Here is a 21,633-nt window from a genome sequence, read left to right as displayed (position 1 = left end):
TATTAACCACAGCTAACTTACAGTTAAGCCCTATGCAGACTTGAAAGGGATAAAAACAATGTGATTGTGTTTTTCTTTTTGACTTTCAAAATGTTATCGGTCAGGAGAAAGACGGGTCCAGACGGCCGGTCAAATCTTTATGGATCTTGTGGGCGGTTCTGGCCCACCACTGCAGTGGCCCACATTTATAATGTGTTTGGAAACAGATCTCGGATTTGACTTTGACTGGACTTTAAGTTATGGCAAAACTTCTCCTACCTGACACCATATCATCAATCAGTGGGCGACTCCAGTCCAGGATGATGAATGAGTGGCAGCCCTCCATGGCAACCACAGTGAGGTTATGAGGCTTGTTTTTGGGAGGCTGATTCTGATTGGCTGCCAGGCGGTCCTTCTCAAACAGGCCTACTAGGACGTCAACCTGAAGATACTCCAGAGCCTCCGTCAGGGAGCAAGGCGAAGCCGGGTCCTTCTGGATGTAGTTCACATAGGGAGCTGATGGCAAGAAAAATTAGATGGAAAGAAGAAGGTACAGTTTTTAACTACATAATTATATAGGAAATTCATTATGAATAGAAATATTTATCTCGCTATATTAATTAAAATCATTAATCAAACTTTAGTATGTAAACATATGTATGTAAAACTGAATTTTAAAGATATTAATACTATTCTAGTTCATACTATTTTTATTGTTTCAGTCTTGTCCAGTTTGTTCCTATATTCCTATTTAAAAGTGGGCACCAGGCTTATGTGAATACCCCCTGTATTTCCTTTGTTTCCTCCGCTGCATCTTTTGTCATTTTTTTAAAGTACTCTGGAAAGTTCAGCTGGACTTACAGCGGTGAATACTTCCGTTATCCCACTATTCCTGTGACTGCGTTGTGAAGGGAGCCACTGGAGTCTGGCTCCGCTCCTACCTCCCCAGATGAGTGTCCCTTTGCACATGCCAAGAGTCAAACACATGCCAGTAGCCGAACTACACATCAACACACAGTCCGTGAGGCTGTATGGGTTTAGGGTTTAACAAGCTCCTACTGTTTGTGTACGCAATCATATGGCTTATGTATTACGCACTCATACACTGAACTACATGATCTGTCATCAAGGTAAGCACATTTATGAGTCTGTCTATACACAGGGTGCTTGTAAGGCTGCATTTGTGAACAGCATCCACATGTTCCGGATCAGTCCAGGCTCATACACACAGAATATCCAGATGTTTTGCTCTGTTCATGTGTCCTTCTGTCTATCTTCTTCTGCTTATTAAAAAGCCAAATCCAAAAACACTGACAAATATTTACGTGCATTAGCCAGACGTGGCTCAAATGACACTGGTAAATAATATCTGGGCAGTTCACACAATGTCATTTGTAATATCAGTCCAGTAAGGCATACATTTGCAGCTAATAGTCTAAACATCCTGGTACTCATTTTCTAGTCCACTGTGGCTATGTTCATACATCTGGATCTGACTGTAAAACAGATTCATGCAACTGCTAAGAATGATTATCTCCAGCGAGAAAATCATGCAGTCAGCAAGTGAGTGGTACAAAGCATGACGCTAGACTGGCAGGCTGCTGAAGGGTATTCTAAACTTTACTAAACTAATACATATGAAAGAGGATAACGCCTTATCGCACTGCTTAGGTCAGCACCCTAAACTTGTTGGATTTACACTGCTTCTCTCTTGCTTTCAGATGGCTCTATGTGAGGGAATCACAAGACAGTTTCTGCTTACCAAGCTAGATGGTGTCGAGTAAGCTCTGTTATTTTACCACGGTTGCTTCTGGATCAGATGACACTGATAGTGCTGGCATTGCACTCGTAAAGACACAGCATCAATCTGTCCTTGTTTTATTTCACAAAGATCCCTACAACTATTACAAGTTGTATTTAATCTGTCAATGAATGATGGTGAATCTGGAACTGAAGGTTTTTTCACCCCCTGATTGGTCAGAACATCTGCATTACTTTACACTCCACCAATTTTAAATGTCGAAGTCAAAATACTTGGGATATATTACACAGCGTGTAAAGTGTGCCATGGCTCTGGAAGGATATTTGTCAAGTCTGGAAAAAATTATTGATGTGTCATCTTTCATGCATCTTGGTCTGAGTTGCATTATGGGAAGTGTAGGATCCAGCGTCTTTAGAACATTACCAATCCTAAGAACTGAACGCCACTATTTCTTGGTTTCCACTGCGTTAACTATCTTCAAAAGCTATTTTGTGAGCACTTACTGAGATTTGTCTGTGAATGTACTATTTAAGTAACCAACATAGCGCTATTGAAAGGACCTCTCACATTATGTCATTTTTAGAAGGTCGGAGTCGAATAGATGCAGTCTTTATTTCTGTCATGAGAATATTGTGGACTGTTTGTGCAACCAGACGAGGTGATATGGTATGAGAGGCCAAAGTAGGCATGTAGGAACAGGAAACAAGTTTACTGAGATCATGTCTGGAGAGAAAGAACAACACTGCCTCTGTGAACTTTCTTATTTTTATCCAATTACAGATAGATGGAACCAAGTTGAATCAAATGTTAAAGATTAACTTATTTATCTATGACTTTCTTATCAAGAGACATATGCTCTTTAATGTGCTGTCTGGTAAAGATAATATGTGTTTTTCTCTGGTATAACAGTCAAATAAACTCAATGACATAAATACAAATATAGACATTAATTGGTATATTCTCTTGCTTCCTGGAAGAGAATGCTTTCAGGTCCAAGGTATAACATATTTTATATTTGAGAGGGACAGGTTTCTTCTTAAAAAGTAATCCATCATGCTTAATGAGAATGTGTCATTAAATCTACAATCTGAATTTGAAGCTACTCACATACTCAAAGCTTACTCAAAGAGTATAATCTCACTCTTTGAGAAGAAGGCTGTTAACACACGATGTGGAAGTATGACTTAATGTGTGAGAGAGAGTCAAAATACTTGTGTTGATGAGTACCTGTGAATCGCTTCTTCCCACTCAGGTCCAGCTCAGCTGATGGGCCGTGGTTGACCGGTCTGGTGTCTGGCTGTGGAGACGGGATCTCTGTCGTGGTGGCGGGGGTCAGGGTGGTGGTGGTGGTGGTGGTGGTGGTGGGGGTCCGGGTGGTCTGGACAAAAAGATCATCTACAACAACACATGTGTCAATGAGCTTTTGATTTACATTTATTTTTATTATTTACAATCACATTCTACAGAACGCTGCTGTGTTTCATTAATCCCTCGTAATTGGCAGCATGATCTGTGGAATAAGAGTGTCAAATATATTTAATTAATTGCGGGCAGATGTGTGAGCTCACTTTTAAATAAGCCCTTCTTTCCCAAACACAGTATTCTCATGTAATGATTTGATACCCATATTTTCTATGTGAAGGGGGCTTGAAGACAACGGCCATTTTACAAGTCTCCAAAGCTGACAAATGGGGGAATTAGTTCCTTTTGCTTTCAGCACTGTTTCCCCCTGTGCCGCACTGGTGGGCCTTGGCATTACATCATGGTCCACACACATGCAACAACCAGCTCTGAGCCATGGCAGGAAAATGCCAAGAAAATATTGTATCGCTCAATGTGTCTTCTCTAGGAAAACCCCAAAAAGAAAACAAATATCAAATGCTGCTCACATGCAACATCATTCTTAATAGATCCTAACAGTGAAATTAGAACAATGGCTCACATCAACCAAACGCTGCAATTGTTCAATGTGTTCAGCTGAAGCTGAGTTCATCTATCACATTACAAAGCAACAATAAGAACAGCAACTACATCACATTATATCAACAGCCAAGGCATACTCCCCGGCTTAGTAATGCAGTTCAAATAAAGTCTTTTGAATAAAAGTGGAAAAAATATCCGAAACCCCAGCCGGGAACCGAGACCAGGCCACACAAACGAACAAGAAGAGAAACAAAGTGAAGACCACAGGCAAAGAGGAGGAGGCAGGATGAGCTAGCCAACACATAAACAGACAATAAAACAAACAGTGTAGGAAACAGTCAACAAACAACAAGCATGTCGTGCAGTTAAGTCCAGTAGTGGTAAGACGGTCCGAAGCCAAACTCAGCCAATACCTTTCTTAAGAACTAAAGCATCAGGCGCCATGGTCACTGTCAGCATGTAGTCCATTTCCATTCCTGAGGATTCCTCTGTTAGAGAAGTAGAACAAGCTGTAGCATCAATGTCACGTGACAATGTTCATATTTCTGAGCTTAGCATACACACATTGACATGTGCGCCTCCATATCGACACATCGAATTGAATACATGCTGTAAGTACTAGCTAACATGTTGACACAAATGTAACTCTGGCTAAATTTCAAAAGTGTGAAAAGTCTAAACCCAGTTTCTTTATTTTGGACTTCAGCTGTGTCAGTTTGCTGGGTGTGTTTGAGATCGTCTCTGCAGTGCTGTAAGGTACAGAGCAGCCATGGGAAGAAATCATTATGCTAGTATGTCGTTACAGTGGGAAAGTATTATATTGTCATCGTAAAAATAATTTGTTTCCATTATATTTAGAAAAATCTGCAGTATAAGAATAAGAAGATGTTTCATATTGTTATTATAGCAATATCGCTGAAATTACACTGCATCATCATATACTGACCAGATCACACAGTTAAGGCACACACAGTTGTAAAGTTATAGGACTTTGTGGCTACAGACAAGAAACCCTTATGGCCTCGGCCAAGATGGATTAGACACACAAAAACAACTGAACAATTTAGTGAAGTCACTGTGCTAGCTCTAAAATAATTCCCTAAACTTGACTTCAGTTTTGAGGAAAATCTATTTACTGTTGCAAGTTAAGGGCACTGTAGTATTACATTACATTACATGTCATTTGGCTGACGCTTTTATCCAAAGCGACTTACAATACTGTTACATTCATTCACTGTAGACGCAGCTACAGGGAGCAACTCAGGGTTTAGTGTCTTGCTCAAGGACACATCGACTAGGGCGGGGATTGAACCTCCAACCCCCTGATTGAAAGACGGACCTGCTATCCACTCACCCATAGTATTTAGTTTCATCCCTTTTGCATGAATGTCTTTCGAGATAAATCTTTTAAGAATGCTGTCTGCTGTGCGTTCTAATGAATTTCAGGGACTTCAAAGTCTTACCTTCTGGATAACAGTTCAATATTCCTTCTTCATCCAGTACTGGATACCCATATTCATCTTTTTTGTAGAAAGTTCCAGGTGGACAGGTTGGGTATATCCAGTTCGTGGTGGTAGGTTCAGGTGTGGTGGTAGGAGCCATGGTGGTGGTAGTGGTACTGGTGGTGGTGGTGGTCCTGAGGTGAGCAAGGTCCAAGCCGCGTAAAGGTTTCCCTCCAACCATGAGGACCTTTTCTTTAGGATTAACCACTGGCCGACTTTCTCGGCCGGGCCCAAACAGAGCCATACCTTCCTGGTTTAACAGAGGACTGCCCATGTGGTCTGTTGGTCAGTGGAGTGGAGGAGCATAGGAGAGTAGGAGAAACTTACACTTTAATCTTGCAGTTTACTTTGTTATTAATAGTAAAAAAATTAAGAGAATGATTCAAGCATTTCTTCTTCATGTATTTAAGCTGTATTCAGTTTGTTTAAATGTCATGCAAGATTGACAAGCATATCACCAAAAATCGTGCGCCCGTCCTCTCCAAGCACCACTCTCTTAGGCCGGCCCTGGGAGTCCTGGAGAACTCGACCATCTTGGTTCATAAGAACCCCTCGATCCAAGTCTACTATCTGGAGTGAAAAAAAAGACAGCAATTCATGTGGATAAAATCTAAATATCCTGAGGGTGAAATGTGGTAAAGGCATACTCCAAATCACTATTTCTTACACACTGATTCAGTCAACCATTAGAATGGGAACTATAGATCTGTGATATTTTAAAGACCTTGCTTCAATGGTTTGATTTTGTTAGATGAGAAGACCAGCAACCAAATCACGTAGTTATCACTTAACAACTGCACACAGGGGGAGACATAGAGAGACTACCTTCTGCTAGATCCTCCATAATTTGTAATTAGCTAAACTAATCATCTGATGGATGTAGCTTCATATATACATACAGTATTTACTTATTAGAGCATCACCAAACTTTAAATCAAAAAAAAACGGATAAAATATTGTACTCTTCCTTAAAAATGATGGATTACATCAGTATTTTATGCTACTTCAGAAGAAAATACTCAATAATAATATGCCTCACAATGTGAGAATACATATATTGTTACACTCACTAAACCATTAAACATAGTTACCCATTTGGTTCCATCAGGTCCTGTGATAAACCTTTGACCAACGGCCTTGCTGGTTCCACGAGAGGAAGAGGAATCGTTATCACTTGTAGCTGTCAGGTGTGGTCTTCCATTTTTACCTAACAATTATACGATTTAAGAAAAGTTTTTCTGTTACTTCAATAGTTAATTTATTATTGTATCATAACATCTACAAATGATTGCCCCGTTTGCTTTTCGCTGAAGCAAATCCTTGCACATTTGGAGTCATAATGCAGCAACAACTTTAAATCACATGTACTTTACCGTTTCCGTTGTTAGGCTTGAGTTGTCCTCCATTGGTTGGTTTCCCTCTGACAATGGGATAGCGAGGCCGACCTCCCTGGCCCCTAGATGAGGATGAAGATGCTGAGGATGACGACGCCGACTGAGAGTTGCCTCCAATTAATCCCCCCGTCTTTGTCACAGTAGTATGACTACCGACGTCACGATCTGAGGTCCAAACTGGCGAATTTGAGGAAGAGGAGTCAGATGATGATGAGGAGGAATCGGACGCTGAAGAACCCATCCTTGAGTTCTGTGCTGGCTGTGTTCTGATGGGAAGCCAAGATCCACCAAAATGCCGCTTAGCAAGCAGAGGAGAGTGTCCCCTCCCGTTCCCCCCCACACCAGGACGACGATACGATTGAGAGCCTCCAGACGGTGATGCAGGTCTTGTACTGGAAAAAGTTTTCTTTGTATCCACACTATCATTGTCCTCTACATCGCTGTTGCGGTCAGCTGAAGTTAAAGCAACGTTATCATTTTTTCCACTGATTTCTCTTCTCTTTTCATCGAGATAATCTTCATTATGATCATTATTATTGTTATTCGCGGTTGCTCTAGGGACTGGCTCATTTGAGGCTCTGCGTCTACTTGAGGAATAATGGGAATCAGAATTTGAAGAAGTTGCTGCTAAAGAGGAAGATGATGAAGAGGATGAGGTAGTTGGGTTTCTAGTGTCACTAGAGGCTGTATTTGTATTAGTCAAAGAAGGCTTAACAGAACCCACGCCCACCCCATTCTTTAGTGAATCATGAGTCCTCAGATTGTCACTAGTCACCTGTATCATGGATACTCCTGCAGCACCTGTGGCCCCTGACACCCGAGTAGGTGTCCCTCTCAAGATGGGTCGACCATCCCCCATAGAGGATGAGGTCCTGGCCAAGGAGGCCCTACCCTCCTGCCTGGGGGATGAAGCTCTCGTCCCTGAACCAAACATGCCTGGGTAACGGGTAACTAGCCAAGGGAACCTTTCAGCAAATGAGGGGCTAATTCTGGTCCGAGAAACCACCAATTTGTCATTGCTGCTCTCTTCCTTTGCCCTGCCCTCCCCTCTCTCCTCCTCTGTGGGTTGTGGTTTAGAGCTCGAAGTAGGCTCTTCAACTTGGATTACTTCAGTGTCTTTGTTCTTGATGTCATCATTTCCCTCCCTGTATGTTGCGTCTCGCACAGGTGATCTCCTGTCTGGTAAAGTGGACTGTGATGTTGCTGAGCTTTGTGTGTTGGAAGTTCCTTGGTTTCGAGTTCTGCTTGGTAAATTCAACTGTGAGGTAACAGCAGGTTTCTTACCATTCAGTATTCGAGTTGAATTCCCCCTAAACACATTTCCAGGAAGTCTTCGACCGTAGCCATATCTAGAGCCCAACCCAGCCCCCTTGGTGCGCCCCACTGGAACCAAACCTCCTCCAACAGATGTAGCGTCTGTCTGCTGTGAATTGGTCTCTTTTACAACTGTGGACGAGGGTTTAGTATGCGATATGCTGGGCTTATCGTAGGTGTCTTTGCTCTTTGGGTATGATGAAGCCACATAGTTCTTTCTATTTGCAGTTGACTCTTGAATACGTGATGAGGAGGTAGACGATAAGGAGGAATCGAAAGAAGAGGAGGAAGCGGGCGAGGTGGCAGAAGATAAGGAGGGTGAAGAAGAGGAAGCATCTTTGGATATTGGTTTTTTATGAACCCTGATCTTAATGGGCCTCCTGGGAGGATGATTGGGACGAGGTTTAATTGGGGATGGCGTTGAAACTTTGAGTCTGGGGGTCTCAGTAGTCAGAGGCACTTCGTCATATCCCACTTCATCTTCAAATTCAGGGGAAACATCATTGTCTGGTTGTTTTGTCTCCATGGTTGTCGTCTCTTCGACTGGAGATGCCGTTGTAGTTATTTTCTCTTCCTCCTCCTCCTCTTCTCTATCTTGAACTCTTCCTCTGGAGGACCCACTGTTGACTTTGTTTCTGACTGAGCCCCTTACAGAGGAGAAGATGCCGTGATAGGAGCGTGACTGGGAAAGTGGGCGTACACGCCTGTTGACCGGTGCAGCAGAGCGTGGCTGAGGGGTTGTGGTTCGGACTTCCGTCACCTTTGTTGACTGGAGGTCAGATTCATCATGGCCGGTATCCTGTTTGGAAGGAGTTTGGACAGTCCTGCGGCTTTCCTTGGTTTTTGAGAACGACGAGACAGCGCTGCTGGCTGGCAGTAGACACAAATTGTCATGAATATAGGATAAATCAAATTTTAAAAAACAAACATGCTCACACATACTGTTGATATTCAAATTGCTTACATCCTGGCATGACAACACTGAGGACCTTGCTCTGTGGTCCCTGGCCCCTCCTGTTGGTGGCTCTAATCTTGAAGATGTACCGTTCTCCCGGTGTGAGACCATCTACCGTGGTGGTGCTGCTGCTGCCACGGTACGTCACACTTTTCATTCCAAATGGCTTCATAGCAGGAGCATAAGACAGGATGTACTCTGTGTGTAGGTAGAGCATACATTACTGTTGTGAAGAGAGGTGAACAATCAGGAGAACACATTGACCCTTTCCCCAACAAACCCATAAAACAATAGGTATGCATGTAGTCCTGTGACCACAGCTCCTTGTACATTACCCAGGCTTTTAGTATTCAGCGTTTATTATTACATGTGCCAGTTAATTACAGTACCAATCACTAATTTTAGGGGCACTATTATGGGAGAAAATAAATGAAACGCTAATGACTTGTGTTTCCTTATTTAATTGCTAAATTCCTTATTGCTATAATTGCTAAATGAATGTATTCTTTCCGGCCTGACCTCTGATCTTCCCATTGGGTTCTTCAGGTGGATCCCATGTTGCTATGACAGCCGTTCCTTTCCCTCGTAGTGACTTGACCTCAAAGTTCTCTGGTGGCCCAGATGGTGCTAGCATGTGAGGGAACCACAAGAGAATGTCAAGATAGCAGGAAGTGGAGGGGCAGCCGAAAAGAAAGCAGAAGCAGAATGGAGGGAACAGGGTTAGGAAATTGCTGCTTAAAGAATGTAAAAGTTAGTGCCAGAAGGCTTTGACTGAGAGAAGTACTGTTGCCATATGTTGCTGCAGGAACCTTCCTTTGAGATTATGAATGGAACTACAGATTGATATCTAAACTGTGAGTCAAGCAGTCCATGATGACATTCCAATTAACCGCAGCTCAGGATCTGCTATGACATGGTTTGAAGCTGCAATCATGACAGAAGCTGCAGCCAAAGTTGGAATCAAATATCAAATAGGCATTGAACGCGATGAAGTGTGGTATTGAGGAAATACGTTGACAAGAGCCAACAGACAGTTATGCAACATATCATTTTTTTCTTTGTATATTTTATGGAAAATGCTGGACTTTGACTCACAACTCATTCCTAAACTGACATACAACATTATAGTTTATAAGCAGTTCTCTAAAGGCCGTGGCCGCATGTGCATACCTGATTCAGGGGTCCTTTGAAAGACAGAAGTGCTCCACTTTCCGTGATTTTCCCCCTGAGAGATTCTGACAGAGAACTCATACATGCCGTCAGCAGACAGGGTGTCGATCATCATCCTCCTCTGGCTGCTGTCCTTGTACTCCCAGCGTGCTGATTCACCTTTCTCCCTGTACTTAATTGTGTAGGATCTGGATGAAGAAAAAAAGGGATGTTCTACTCCAGTGGCAGGTCAAGTGCTCTCTCTGACTCAGTCAATATTATTTTTTAATCCCCTTTCTTCGACCAAACTTCACCAGATTCCCACCTGATTACCCCAGGGCCGACTTTTCCCTTCTCCACAGCAGGGTCCACCCATGAGATGAGGACTGACTGAGGAGACATGACCCGGACACTGATGTCCTTGGGCTCGTACTCTGGTGGCTCTGGACAACAGAAAAACACAGACAAAGGTGTAAAGAAAAAAATGTCTTGCTCCAAACCAATATTAAAATGTCCTCGTAGGTCATTCAATTGGGTTATTGGTCGGCCTCACATTTGTGTCAACGTGACAAACAAAAATCATGCACTTCCACAGGAATCGACACAGTATTTTATGATATTTATCATTGAAAATAAGGCAGATAAATGTGTAGAGGAGTGCAGTGATTCTCTGTAAACCTGCAGGTACCTGGTGGAGTTCTTTTTGTTGCGACTTCTCTGTTGGCGGGTGCGCTCCTGCCCGGGGCTTTCTCTGCCTGCATTGACACCACATGAACGGACTCAGATGCTATGAATAGAAAGGGATATCAGGTACGGACAGGATTTACACTATGGACACTAACGATATACACATTTAGCTCGAGAATGTTGAGTTTAAATGTTGCCAAATTAAGTTTGGAATCCTTTCAGCCTCATGATTTACTGAAACGGAAAGTTTCGTGCTTCAATCTGGTTGGTTCATGGTGTAGAATGTGAGTCCTCTTACTTTGTTTTGCTGTCTTTCGGATTCTCTGGTCAGATTGAGGCTTGGTGTGGTGTTGGCGTCTCCTTTTCAAAGTAGGAGCACCTGGCAAAGCTCTCTCAGGCTGCCTGGGACCCGAGGAAGACTGAGGGGCCCTCTTGTGTGTCCTGGAATTAAACACTCTCAACGGGGCTGTTCTGTTCCCCCTGGCGGCCCGCTGTATTGAGGGCCGATGTCTCACAGCAGTGTGTGAAGGCCTGACTTGACCTGGTGGTGGATGATAACAGAGGGCAAAAGTCAGAGTTCATGTTCCATTTATGACCCTGTAGTTCAATCATAATCTGTGTGTGCTCTGTGCTGGATTTGTCTTTGGGGTCTTGTTGAGACAAACTGCCATGGAAAAATCATTGAGTATAATTGCTCAACTCAAGACACATCTGCACACAGATAAACACACAATTCCATGTCACGTTCATCCAACAGTGTCAGTTTACATGCTCAGTTCTCACACAAGGGACATGGCGCAGGACTGTGTCATCTGCTCCAACGGCTGGTGTCCTGCTTCCTGCTTCAATCCCACCCTAACAGTGACTCCATCCTGGATAACGACTCAGACATTGACTTAAACAGCCAGACAATCTCCCATATCTGGCTGCAGTGTTAAGGCATAGCATTGGCATGAAACAAAAAAACCTCTTCTTTCTTTCCTCTCCTCCCTCCAACCTTCGTTCATCTGTTTCTCATAATCACTGTCAGATGAGAAGGAGCTGCCCAGTTTCCCATCAGGAGAGACGCATGCACAGCTGGGGAAATACTGCTCGGTCAGTTCATGTAAGAAAGTGGATTTGTCAAAATTTAAAGTGTTTATAAGGACAGAAAAAGTGGCTTGATGTGGTTTTCCTTTTCTGCGAACAACTGTGAAAGGTTTTCCAACAGTGGACACCACACCCAAAACAGTTTTCTTCAGCTGAAAAAGGGAGAGAGGGGGGGGGGGGGGTTTAGCGCTGGTGGACTTGCACCATGGCACTCGTCTATGTGAAGGATGCAAACATGACACAAAGAGGATGTGAAGAGGAGTGTGAAAGCACACGAGAAGAACTCCAGGGGAGCTCTCCCTATTTCTTGTGAAGTATCTCTTTCTGTATCCATCTGTCTCTTCTGCCAGCACATCTGAGTGCATTTCTCCCCCTTGGATCTAGACAAGTGGCTGCTTGGTAATGCAACAACTATCTCTCTCTCTGATGTTGCTTTTCTCTCCAAGATTCTTCGCTCCTGTACAAGTTCCATGGATAATCTGTTCGGTATGTGCCTCTCCTCTGTTACAGCAAACTGTCCCTGTAACTGTTTGTTAAAGACATTGGATTCAACCTGAGTGCATGAAATTCACCATCATAATGGTTAAACCAGTTAAAATTAACAGGATCACATCTGTTGTTGACAGTTTTATTTGGTTTACTTACTACAAATCAAATCACTGTTTTCAGTTGCTTTAGTGTTTTGATTGCGCCTGAATTTTAGTTTCTTCAAATTAAATTATGTATTTCCCGACTGTCCGAACTTGCATTCTTTGTGTTACTTTTATTATCAGTCAAATATATATCTTTTAGTGTGACTGAGGAAACACTGTAAAGAATAACAATAAAATGGGCCAATCCTCTTTTTCATATCCACTGTACCTGTTTGACCATCTCTTCTTTTAATATCCGACTTAAAATTAGAAAACATTTGGTTTTAATCAGCCTATATCTCCTTTTCATTATTTTCTTCTTCCTCTTTTTGTCTCTCTGGAAAGCTGTCACAGTGCATATAGTTGGCCCCGGGGGCCAATGCCGCAGACCGCTTAACCATGGACTGATCGCACTTGCCAAATCCTTTTTCTTTTCCTGGAAACCCGATGGCCGGAGGTGCTGTGAGGCTGGCCTCCAGACAGACGGACATACCACCGCTGCAGCGGAGACCCCCCTCACTGTATTCAGGCAGATGCTGAAGTTTTATTCCTTTAGCTTTGATTTTTCACCAGCTTCAAAATCAAACTTTATTTCTTTAACTGGGCTAATTTGCTAACCTAAAATTTAATTTGGGTTAAGGTTTTGGGTAGGCAGTAAGTTAAATCATACATAACAGTTGCTTGTGTTTACTGGTTAAATTGGTTTTATGTTGTTGTGTGTTGTAAATGTATACAAACAATAAATGCAAACCTTTATTAATTGTTTCCTGCATATAATTGCTCATTTCTAAATGCCATGATAAATATGTCTGCCATATTAGCTTGACTTCTACCAGTAAATAACTAATGCAGTCAGGAGGGGCTTGAAGATGGAGGTCACACCTTCTCAGTATCAGGCGGTCTCTGTGTACCCAATAGGGAGCGCACTCGGCTGTTCCCATATTACATGGGGTCTTTATGTAAATGAATAAGATAGTTTCCACATGCAGGGGTAACATTCCAAATATATCCAGATGGATAGGAAAACGCATCAGTAGCAGTAGGCCAGTAGCACGTCGCCTATATATCCAAACAGTCAGTTAACAGGGATTAACATTAGCTGGTAGCTTGCTAGATAACTTAAGCTCAATTTTTTACTGGGCGTTATTAAAGCATAACTGTAATGCTAGAATAATGTAGAATAACATATTTCAAACGTTACCCCTGGAAGTGGAAACTAGCGTATTCATTTACATAAAGTCCCTTGGTAATATGAGAGCAGCCAGAACACAGTAGGCCTTTGGATCCATTCACTGAGGTTAAACGTAACAAATATGATTAGCTGCGTCTCCAGAGAGGCTCTGCTTCAAACAAACACAACTGAAAATCCAGAGCGGCCCGGTGGTTCAGTGGTTAGCGCTGTCGCCTGACAGCAAGATAGTTCCTGGGTTCAATTGCTGGTCCTGATTCTTTCAGTCTGGAATTTGATGGGTAATCGTCATGTCCCCCATCGCCGCAAAAGGACTTGCCAAGTCAAGTGGTTTGAAGACTAAATTGTCCATGTGGAACCGTACAAACACAAGTGTCTATTTGAGTCGCCATGTGATAGTCTAGTAAGTGTTTACATGACATAGGCTTACATGTCCATGACAATTACACCACACAGAATTAAACCAATAATTAATGAACAAATGAAGGTCAAATAAAATAGATATGTCAACACAGTACACGATGTTGACATACTTTTTGTCCGCAACTTCTTTTCCCTTCATTTTACAGTCTGTTGAAAGCCACTATAAATATGTGATAATTGCCTTCCATGTTCAAGGCAAAGACAGAAATTGTTAAAAGTCAAATTTGGATCACCAGTAAGAAAAACGGACCTAGCTAAATAGATGGGAACTTATGAGTCATGGGCCACGGAGTGTAAAGGACAGAACAAGTGAGCCTGAAGACATTGCATTGGGAATCATCCCATAGATTCAGCAGTTCCTTTTATCTCCACGATGACAACAGATCATTACAACAAACCACTTTTAAAGGATCCACGACATAGTTGTATAAGTACGGCGGTTAGCGGAGACACACAGCTGCCATATAATGTTGGTTGAAGCCTTGAGACCAAGTTTACCTGCTGATGAGTTCCTGACTGGCGCACCGCCCAACACAGCAAAGCCATCCAGGTTAACCCATTCAGGGTCTGGAAAATAAAACACAAGCAAATGTTAAATGATGTACAGAAACTTGGCAAGCCAACAGTATACACATTTGAAAAAAGAAACTCAGATTTACAGAATAACCGGATGACAACATATTGAAGTGAAAATGTTCTTTTTTCTTTTTCGTGGTCAACTTCAAATGTCTGTAACTATTTGTTCCTCATTTCAGTGAGAAAAGCTGTCCCCCTTCTCGCCCCATGTGGTTCCTGGTAAGTCATGTCAGCGCATGGCCAGTCACATTCATGGGATGCAAAACAGCAGGGCGTTATTTATGACTCCTGATGCTGCTCTCATGCTGCTGAGGGAACTACACTCGATCTGCAAGGAATGCTGGGAAGGCAACAATTAGACGCTGCTCGGTCGCAAGAGAGTCATGACAAACTGAACCAGAGATGGAGAGACCACAAAGTCACAGCACACACTAGACTACACACACACACACACACACAACTAAGACGACACACACATGAACATGAAAGTATCTCGACGCTTATTAGAATGCAATGACACACAAGACAATGCATGAGTCAACTCTTGGATCCAGCCCATCCTCGACCACAATCACCAACACACATACACATGTCGAACACACAGCGAGTGACCACAACAGAGGGGACTGGGTTAAAGGAGCTGGGCTGTGTTTGGATGTGGAAAAGAAGGGTTGGCTGCAGACTCTGAGCTGCTGATGAAGTATGGCTTTAAGATGCCAAGGACAGAGGAAAATGGAATAATGACAAAAGCAGGCTAGACTGTGTCAACACTGCAGACTCTATAGAAACAGAAGACTTGACTTGTGTTTTACAAGGCAGGATTAGGAGTGAAGGAGCCGTTAAGACCTAAAAATAAAGTCCTTCTTATGCTTAAAATAACCGCTGTCTGCAGAGCCGGACTGATGACGGCCGGTCACGCACACCATCACCCTCTAGTGCCCTTTCTTTCTGTCTGAATATCAAATTCGGATGACGACACATCCAATGATGAAGTAATCCTTTGATACAAATAAATAGTGCATACACATGCATGTGTACTCTTTACCTCCCGGCATCTCTGCTTTATACACAGCTTTGCTCATCCCCCTCCTTAGTCTTGGCACTTGTTTTGTGAAAGTGCAGAACTCAGGGATCTGAAGTTACTCCGTAGTTTACGTGAAACCTTTTCTTGCCTCTCCATGCATTTGTTTTCCTCTAAATCATATTGGGGATTTGCAGTGTGACTTCAGGCCTCTAAGAAACATACTAATCAGCTGCCACGTCACACCATCTCAAACATCCTCAGAGACTCCCCCCCCCCCCCTGTCTTTTCTTTCTCTATGTTACTGCCTTACCTACATCCCCCAGTAGATGCGAGCGACTGTCCTTTCCTTTAGTGAAGCGGTGAGACCTCGTGTGTTTGTTGGAGCTGATGACGAAGCGGTCCACAGGTCTTCCATCCAGATGAATGGATGGTTCCCAGCTCTCTCTCAAGCCCTTATCCGCAGATGTCTGTTTCCCATTTGGTGACCGTAGGGGCTTCTCTGCTGCAAAACAAATTACGTCAGGATCGATTGAGTCCGTATAAAATGTATGTGAACAGTTATCTGTCAGCAGTATGCAGTTCTATGTTCAAGCTTATCAGAATCAGAACCAGAACCTTTTATTGCCAAGTATGTTTTCACATACAAGGAATTGGTCATGGCGGGTGGTGCAGCATTGGACAGTAACATCTAGTTAGCTGTTAAACCTCTTGTTCAATCTCACCAACAATGTCCTCTGTATGTATCATTATTAGCCTTTAATTCAAGTAACTTCTGATTCTGATGAAGCATAAACTTACATGTAAAACGTCAAAATGTTTTGATGGTTGAATAAAATCAGGATTTAATGGAACAGCTGAAGGCTCAGGACAATAGATTATCTTGAGTCTCCCTCTTGGCTAGATCTACACTAAACAAAAGAAAGAGCATGGTACCACCACTGTGTTTTGGACATAACTGCCTATTTGATCTTTGATTTGGGTTGGCATGCTAATGCAATGGAGGGGTGACAGCACAGTTATCCAACAGGCCAAGAGAGAATAAAGTAAAGCATTGAGCTTGAATACAGCTTGTATTAACTAAGAAAAGCTGCTAAAAGCTCCCACATGGGACTGTGTACAAGCATGGGAAATTAAACACAACCACTTGAGATTAAAAACAAATTAGAGTTGGCATTGATGCTGACTCAACATAAGTGAGGAGACATTTGTAAAAACATAGAAAGAAAAGTGCTTAATACTTATTTACAACCCTGACTCACATAATCCACATGAATACATGTGAATGTCATTGTCTTGCTCTCTTTTAGCAGATGGTTATACAGTTAGAGAATCTTGCATAATGATTCTGCTGAGATAACAAATTCATAGCATTAATTAATAATATACATGAATATTAAATCTTCGTTAAGTCAGTGTAAAGGCCTGGCACAAGGAGGAGGTTAGGGGGGCCGAAGAGTAACCGTGATTAAGTGACAGATAGTAATAACTGCACACCATGAATCTGATTGGATGTTTCTCATCAATGCCAATCAGCCAATACAAGACAGATTTTATAGCTCGTGCTTAATTAAAGGCAGCATGTTAGAAAATTGTTGTCTATTAACTAGGGCTGGGCACGTTAACGCGTTAATCGTGCGTTAACGCAGCACTTAATTAACGCCGACAATTATTTTATCGCGCAACGCATGTTTTTTTTTTTTTTTTAATATATATATATTTTTTTAAGAATAATTTTTTTAGACAAAAGACAATACATAGACATAACACCTAGAGGACTATAAACAATGCAGACGACAAAACAATGGACATAACATCATAAAGTCAGAGTATTTGTGGGGGAAAAATAATCTCAACAAATGACGGCAGGTATGAGACGCCCTCAAGACACACATCACACGGAGAATACACGAGTTGTATGAAAAGGAGAGGACTGCAAAGCGACAGCTTCACAACGTGCACCCTGTTGCTCTCACTGGGGACGACTGGACATCGGGTGACCAGACGTCCAGTTTTCCCCGGACATGTCCTGCTTTTGAGCCCTAAAAATGCGTCCGGCAGGGATTCCAAAACGTCCGGGATTTTGCTTCGTCGGATATTTGTTTTTCTCTGGGTTTTCATAAACTCGTATTTACCCCTGACAAGTTTTGGAAATGGTATCTCCCTTCTTACGTGAGCTCTGACGGTTTAGAGGACAGTCATTGGTCGACCGATCTCAGGGTTGCCAGATACACGATAATTATCCTCCAAATACAACCATTTTGAGCCTTTGGTACGATACTTCACCATCTCCAATCTGGCAACACGGAGCACCTTGCCGCCTCCACTAGTTCATTGTTGTTTGTGCGGCATGCTATACACTACAACCAGCGTCGCCGCTCCCATAATGCACTACGCGCTGTGCGTAGGGCACAAAGTCCTGAGGGGGCTCCACAAAATAGGCAACTAGAAAATCCTCATAGTTATAATAATTATAATGCCGATATTATTTCAGTCTAGAAATTATGGCACCTACACGTATATCACATAACAGAGAAGTTTAGAGATGTTTAATTCAGCCCCCCAGCCCCCTTTTCCTTTCACAAACTCAACAAACTCAAATCTGGACACCCTACTGACATCACCTAAATGACCTAGATGTGACTGTGCATTATTGAATATTGATATGCGCTGCCATTCACCTGACTGATGAAAACAACAGAGGAGACACATGATGCTGAAACGTGCGCGGGACACTTTACTGAAGTTGCACAGCAGTGGAATGAACAAATAAAGTCACCACACTGAGCAGATAGAGCACCAGAGATGATCGCTGCTGCGAGACGACTGCCTTTGATCATGTCCCTGCTTCAGTCTCCAGCGCTCTGTCACAGTGTCTCTGCATAACAGTGCATTTGACAATGTCCTGACAGATTTTATGGCACTTTAGTTCATATGGCAGAACATTTAAAATAAGTGTCAAGTTCTAGGAATTGACAAACTGCACTGAAAGTGTTTTCTGGTGTCTCACTCTAACAGGGACAACACATGTTATGGCACTTTCATTCATATGGCAGAACATTTCAAATAGAAGTGCGCTATACACTACTTTTGAATGAATTATTGGATTTTGCGTATACAAATGCGATTAATCGCGATTAATCAGGGAAATCATGCGATTAATCGCGATTAAAAATTGTAATCGTTGCCCAGCCCTACTATTAACACATAATGGCAAATAAAAAAACATTAGCATTCATGCAGAGTCTTGTTTATGTCCTCTTGATGGAGGTAAATCCAATATTCACCTTTATTTAGCTGAACGTGTGCTGATGAGAGTGCTGAGGGTATTGTTTTGGACCAAAGAATAAACTGAAAAATGCTACAAAGAGCAGATGGGAAGCGCAGAGTGTTCTGCTAATGGTGGTGAAGGGTTTATTGGCAAGCTGGTAATTGATCATTGTTACAAAATTATTGTCAGTGTTGTCTGTCCGCATCCTAAACAGCTGGTCCCTATGACTCTCTGTCTCTGCTCCCCTAATGTTTAGAGCAGCCGTTTCAGCTTAGCGTCATCACAAAATGACTTAATCGCTTTGAAATATTGTTGTCTGCAGGTGTGCGCCCAGCCGGATTTGCACTTTAATTTTTTACTTTTACAAATAACTATCTCGGTCAGTCCTTTTGTGCTGCAGTTTACAGACGGTCGCAGCTCTTCAGTGACCTGCATTGTTGTCTCTCTTTTAAGTGCAGAAGGTTTGTCTCCTTGCTGTTGCTGCTGTCCAGTTAGCACAGACCCTGAGATACAGACTTAGAGTCCCAAAACAAAACTCTCCTCATTATATCCTGATTAATGCAGGGTTACAGTTGAGTAAATTGTATCAGCTGTTAGTGGCAGACTCCACACTCAAAGAAATGACTCAATGGATGAACTCAATTAAAGTGTTGGCAGGTTTTCCATCCAATATTTATATGCAACTCCAACTCAAATTTAGCACATCAGTGCAATAAAATGTAATTAAGTTCGTCCAACTCATTTGTATCAAATACATCTAAAATAAAATAACGATATTCATTAAATTAAATTAATTTGTGTTTGTCCAACTCAAAATATGAATTGGAAATTAAATATTCTATTCCATACCGCTTATCCTCATTATGGTCACGGTGCGCTGGAACCGACCCCAGCTGATATTGGGCGAAGGCAGGGTCACCTGGACAGGCCACCAGTCCAGGGCAGATATAGAGACAGACAACCATTCACACTCACATTCACACCTACGGGCAATCTAGACACCAAATAACCTGCTGCATGTCTTTGGACTGTGGGAGGAAGCCGGAGAGAACCCACGTTGCCACGGGGAGAACATGCAAACTCCACACAGAAGGACCACCCCGACTGGAAATTGAACCCACAGCCCTCTTGCTGTGAGCCGACAGTGCTAGCCACTACACCAGCCCTGAAAGCGTCTTCACCTCATGCAAACAACTGATTTTCAGCTGGCGCATGCGCAAAGGGTAGTCCCCAATTAAACACATTTATTTTGCGTTGATATGCACACCATCTAACCTAAATAAATCTAATAAATGAAAGTATTCCTACATTTTGGGTTACACCCATTGAATATAAATATCTATTTTTGTAATTGATTTATTTAAATGTATCAAACAATATTTAAATGTGTCCCCTCTAAGAAGGCCGTGAATCGTTTTTTTGAGTGCATAGACACAAGTCTGGACAGACTTCAACCACTTCTAGCCTGTTTTCAATAATGCCATGAATTACGTAGGGTAGGATCTGCTCCCCTGTCCAGACATCATTCTGTGATTTGGCCTTTCTGGAAATGTATGATCCAAGGGTAAACCAGATATTTCTGATTAAATCAAGACTTCTTCGAGCACAGCAGATGCATGATTGCCATCCAAGAATAAACAGTGTTAGAAGCCATTAAGCAACGGAGCTGTTGTAACATCATAATCGTTCTGAGGGAGGGTTGGTTTTAGACCATTGTCACGGGAAACCCGGGCAATAATATAACTTTAAAAGACGGACAGATTGTTATTGAGTGAGACAGTGGAAAGTAATACTTATGTAAAGAATCAGGGCAGAGCCTGAGGGTCATTGTGCTTTATTGATTAAAAAATGTGTGTGTTTAAGAGATAGTGAGACAGACAGACAGACAGACACACACACATGTATGTGCATGTATACTTTGGTACAAGAAGTATGTGGCAGCGGGGGGTGTTTAGGCTCGGCGGCTGAGTGGGTGGAGCGGGGGTGTGGTTCAGGGAACGGTGTCTGATTGTCATCAGCTGGACTGATTGCCAATCTGATTGGTAATCAGTCCAGCTGATGATATGTGTTTGTGTATCTGAGGCTGTCTCCATAAAGGAGGTGGACGGACAGAAGAGTGGGAGTCAGGGTGGAGAGCAGAGACACAGTCTGCGGTGGCAATAAAAGTAGTTACCAACTATCCCTCTGGATGCTCAGTCCTTATTGGTGCTTAGGGGGGGAGAAACCTACTGGTGACAGCAACCCGCTTGTCACAAAGTATTTTGCAGGTAAGCCTCGAGGTAAAAAAAACTCCACAAAATACTGTGCTCATGCACCTGCAATGTGCTCCACGTATACACGAGCACCTTCTCACCTCACACACCAAATCCCAAACTCTGACCTCCAGCTCACCCCTACTGTGGTTGACATTAACTCCTAAAAGCTGTCTTCTTTCACAAACTAGCATCAGGATCAGCAGTGAATGTGTGTGTGTGTTGAAGGAAGTTTGTATGGATGGATTAACAAGGCTAAGACTGTCCATTCTGTAAGTTCCAAGAAACAAGACCAAAGTCACCAGGCAGGGATCAACAAGGTCTGATACTTTTGTTATCTCTTTATGTTGTGTCTTATATTGTATCGTGAGTTGCTGTTCGATGGAGAAACAAACATACTCACTTTTGATTGGTCAGACTGAGTCACGAAATCCATTAACCACACTTGATGTTGTTTAACCCTTGTGTTGCCTTTGGGTCATTTTGACCCGATTCAATATTTAAAGGGCTGGTTC

General features: G+C 42.5%; 1 protein-coding gene across 1 annotated transcript in view; it reads right to left on the bottom strand.

Annotated features, from left to right (window-relative positions):
- The window catches only part of fndc1 (fibronectin type III domain containing 1), a 34,571-nt gene that overhangs the window by 8,056 nt on the left and 4,882 nt on the right, over positions 1-21,633 (bottom strand). The window contains exons 2-16 of the mRNA XM_056428437.1: positions 15,909-16,100; positions 14,497-14,565; positions 10,964-11,206; positions 10,667-10,765; positions 10,304-10,421; positions 10,000-10,187; positions 9,349-9,456; positions 8,839-9,027; positions 6,540-8,744; positions 6,258-6,373; positions 5,625-5,736; positions 5,128-5,445; positions 4,078-4,152; positions 2,969-3,136; positions 259-495 (exon numbers count right to left, since the gene is read on the bottom strand). Coding sequence (XP_056284412.1) covers positions 259-495; positions 2,969-3,136; positions 4,078-4,152; positions 5,128-5,445; positions 5,625-5,736; positions 6,258-6,373; positions 6,540-8,744; positions 8,839-9,027; positions 9,349-9,456; positions 10,000-10,187; positions 10,304-10,421; positions 10,667-10,765; positions 10,964-11,206; positions 14,497-14,565; positions 15,909-16,100 — 4,437 coding nt within the window. The remainder of the gene's footprint in view (positions 1-258; positions 496-2,968; positions 3,137-4,077; positions 4,153-5,127; positions 5,446-5,624; positions 5,737-6,257; positions 6,374-6,539; positions 8,745-8,838; positions 9,028-9,348; positions 9,457-9,999; positions 10,188-10,303; positions 10,422-10,666; positions 10,766-10,963; positions 11,207-14,496; positions 14,566-15,908; positions 16,101-21,633) is intronic.

The sequence above is a fragment of the Pseudoliparis swirei genome, chromosome 12 (genome assembly GCF_029220125.1).
Source record: "Pseudoliparis swirei isolate HS2019 ecotype Mariana Trench chromosome 12, NWPU_hadal_v1, whole genome shotgun sequence".
Taxonomy (NCBI): domain Eukaryota; kingdom Metazoa; phylum Chordata; class Actinopteri; order Perciformes; family Liparidae; genus Pseudoliparis; species Pseudoliparis swirei.
The sequence above is the reverse complement of the archived record's forward strand: the minus strand, read 5'-3'. Positions and strand labels throughout refer to the sequence as shown.